At 40.2% G+C, this 3,045-nt stretch overlaps 1 protein-coding gene across 1 annotated transcript; it reads left to right on the top strand.

Annotated features, from left to right (window-relative positions):
• Positions 1 to 2,307: 2,307 nt before the first annotated feature.
• On the top strand, positions 2,308 to 2,838 carry LOC108622314 (uncharacterized; the record flags this gene model as incomplete). Its single annotated transcript, XM_018020109.1, has 1 exon — positions 2,308 to 2,838. A coding segment is annotated over exon 1 (531 nt), but the record flags the coding sequence as incomplete, so codon positions are not given.
• Positions 2,839 to 3,045: the final 207 nt, after the last annotated feature.

Genomic DNA, 3,045 nt, shown 5'->3' with positions numbered 1-3,045 from the left:
TTTTTAAGACTGCTAATTTCACTAGGTGTTCATATCTTGGTATTCCTAATCCTCCATTGGTTTTTGGGGTATAGAAGAAGCCTGATGATGTGGAAGGCACCAGGTGGAGGATTTCTTTAATTTGCTGCCTCATTTCACTGTCTATCAGCTTTAAAACGGAATCACTTGGTGGATTTATTATTAAACAGTAGGTGTACCTTGGAAGTATAAAATTAGTTATTAAATCGATCTTCTGGTGAGGCTTAAGAGCTAGCCTTTTTGTTCGTACTATTGCATCCATGATTTCCGGGACAATAATCCCTGTATCGATGCCTTTCCATGGTCCGATTTTAGCGCCTAAGTACTTTAGTACTTTATCCGGTTCCACATATGGAATTTGATCACCATTTCCTGCTTTAATTTTAGGATTGTCTATAAACCAAGTGTCTCTTTTTGTTATAATTTGAAATGTCGAGCGCTTGGAAGGGGATATGTGCATACCTAGATTTTTTAAGAAATTAGTCACTATTTCTAGTTGTTTCTGAGCCTCCTCTCTATTTTTTCCTAGAAGAACAACGTCATCTGCGAATGCTAAGACCTCAATTTCTGTTGTATCATCTGTGTAGATTCCTTCAGTTTCTTCCTGGAGTTGTTCTAATATTGGCTCTATGCATAAGTTGAACAAGAGAGGGGATAGGGGATCTCCTTGTCTAACCCCTCTAAGAATTCTAATGGAAACTTCCCCATCTCTCCCGCGAATTTGCGTTATATTATCTTTGTACATATTAGTTATCAGATTTTGTATTTGTATTGGAATTCCTTTTCGGGCTAGGCTCTTTCCTATTGCCGCATGTGGTATCGTATCAAAGGCTTTTGATATATCAAGTACTGTGAAAATTGCAGTTTTGAATGGCCTTATCCAACAGCGCAGTGTTCTGTTTACAACCATCTTCGGAGGTAAAGCCCTTTTGCCTAAGATTTTGTTTTATTGCCTTCCTTAAGCGGGTATCAACCAGTGATGAAAATAGTCGACCTAGAATAGAGCTAATCGTGATTGGTCTCCAATTCTCCGCTTTCTCGAGGTCTTTTTCCGGTTTTGGAATTAAAGTGGTCCGATTTATTTTCCATGTTAATGGATAGTAGTTCGCATAACATAGAATATTAAATAGTGTTGCTAGGATTTTTGCGATACCTGCTTTTTGAATATGACTCTTCTGTAAGCCATCTATACCTCCCGCTGCTTTATTCCTCATTTTCTTAATTTTATTCACAATTTCATCTTCCTCAAAAGGGGGAAATATTTCAACCAGATTTAACATAGGTGAACATTCATTATTATTAGGAATTAAGGATTCGGGATTAGGTGTTTCCCATAGGTTGCCATAAACTTCTTGTATACTTCTAGTTGTGGGCGGTTGTCTAAGATTCCGTAAAAAAAAAAAACCCAAAGCGCTCGTGTCGCTACAACGCGAGCCGCTCGCACCTGTACGCTCAGGGCACCAGTAGCTATTACTAGCTCGAGAGAGATGCTACCATAACGTTCTCTTCAGAACTCTTCATCAATTCCTTACAGGAAGTTAACCACTAAACGTAGCCTATATGAAAGGCAGTAGATCGCGAGTTAGCTAGTAACCGAACTCTAAATCTACGGAGTGTGTGCAAAGTAACTGAATAAACAATTGGTGGTTCGTAACTCTGTATTAATTCCTTAAAGGAAGTTAATCTTCAAGTGTAGCCTATATGAAAGGCAGGAAATCGCGAGTTGACTATTAAACTAACTCTAAGTCTACTGAGTGGGTGAAAATAACTTAATAAACTATAGCTGGTTCGTTATTACAACTTTCAGCCAAAAGTGCAAAACTGCTTTATCAATTACGGCTCATGAGCGTTCCCCCAACCGTCCTGAATCCGCATCCAGCTTTCAGCACTAGTAACACCAATACTCGATATCCTTTTCGAACAAATTTAATGGTCCTTCGAGCCGGATATCAGGGCATGAGCTTCGAAAAACGCAGTTCAACGTTAAATTTAACGTTATAACGAACAGTATTTCAAACGCGCTCGGTAGTGAAGAAGCATAAGAACTCACACAAAAACTATCAACAATCCGGGTGAGACTCACAACATCGCGATTACCTATACCCAACGAGTTAGTTAGAAAAGAAACTGTGTCGTATGCCAAATCTATAAGGTGCGACCTTCGAAATTCAAATTTCGTTTATATCGAACCGAAAACCGACAGTGAACATACCGCGGTGCGCAAAACAAAAGTTCCAGCAGTGCGCGGCCATAAAACTAGTACCTATCTACCAATACAATCCACGTAAGATGGAGGAGCCGTGGAATGCACAAAGAAGCGTTATCGGCTCGATAACGCGCGTCCTCGACAATGTGAAGAAACTCGGGAAGAACAACTATACTCCGGCGATGTTGAAAAATCGCATGGCCATTCTACAGGACTACTGGAAGGACTGTCAACGGTTGAATGCGAAGATCGAAACGACCGCTACCAAGGAGGAACGTAACAGCCATGAGTACTTCGTCAACCAAATGTTTCTTCGTGCAGAGGACAGCTATATCAACACGAGCGACTACTTAGCCTCTTGGATAGATAAGTTTACAAAATCTCTTCCCACTAATAATGGCTCTGCCGAGGCTTCGGTATCGGAGCAACCGCATTTTGCAATACAGTTACCTCGCATTGTGTTGCCTAAATTTTCCGGCGACTACACGGACTGGGAAAACTTCAAAGATATATTCGAGTCACTCGTTGTAAATAATGATAATCTAAGTAACGTTCAACGATTACATTACTTAAAGGCTAGTTTAATAGACGATGCTAAACTAGTCCTAAAAAATGTTAGTGTCACGGAAGCCAATTACAACTCCGCTTGGGAGCTACTAAAAAATCGATACGATAATCCGCGTATCATTATCAATGCTCACTTACAAAGTTTCGTTGATTTACCTTGCTTGAATTCCAGCTCTGTGAAAGAACTTCGTAGCTTGCGCGACAAAACAAATGACGCATTGACTGCCTTGAAGAATCTTAAACGTCCAGTCGAA

This window comes from Ceratina calcarata, unplaced genomic scaffold (genome assembly GCF_001652005.2).
Source record: "Ceratina calcarata isolate Rehan_Ccalc_2016 unplaced genomic scaffold, ASM165200v1 scaffold2158, whole genome shotgun sequence".
Classification (NCBI taxonomy): Eukaryota; Metazoa; Arthropoda; class Insecta; order Hymenoptera; family Apidae; genus Ceratina; species Ceratina calcarata.
Note: the sequence above shows the minus strand (reverse complement) of the source record. Positions and strands in the feature narration are given on the sequence as shown.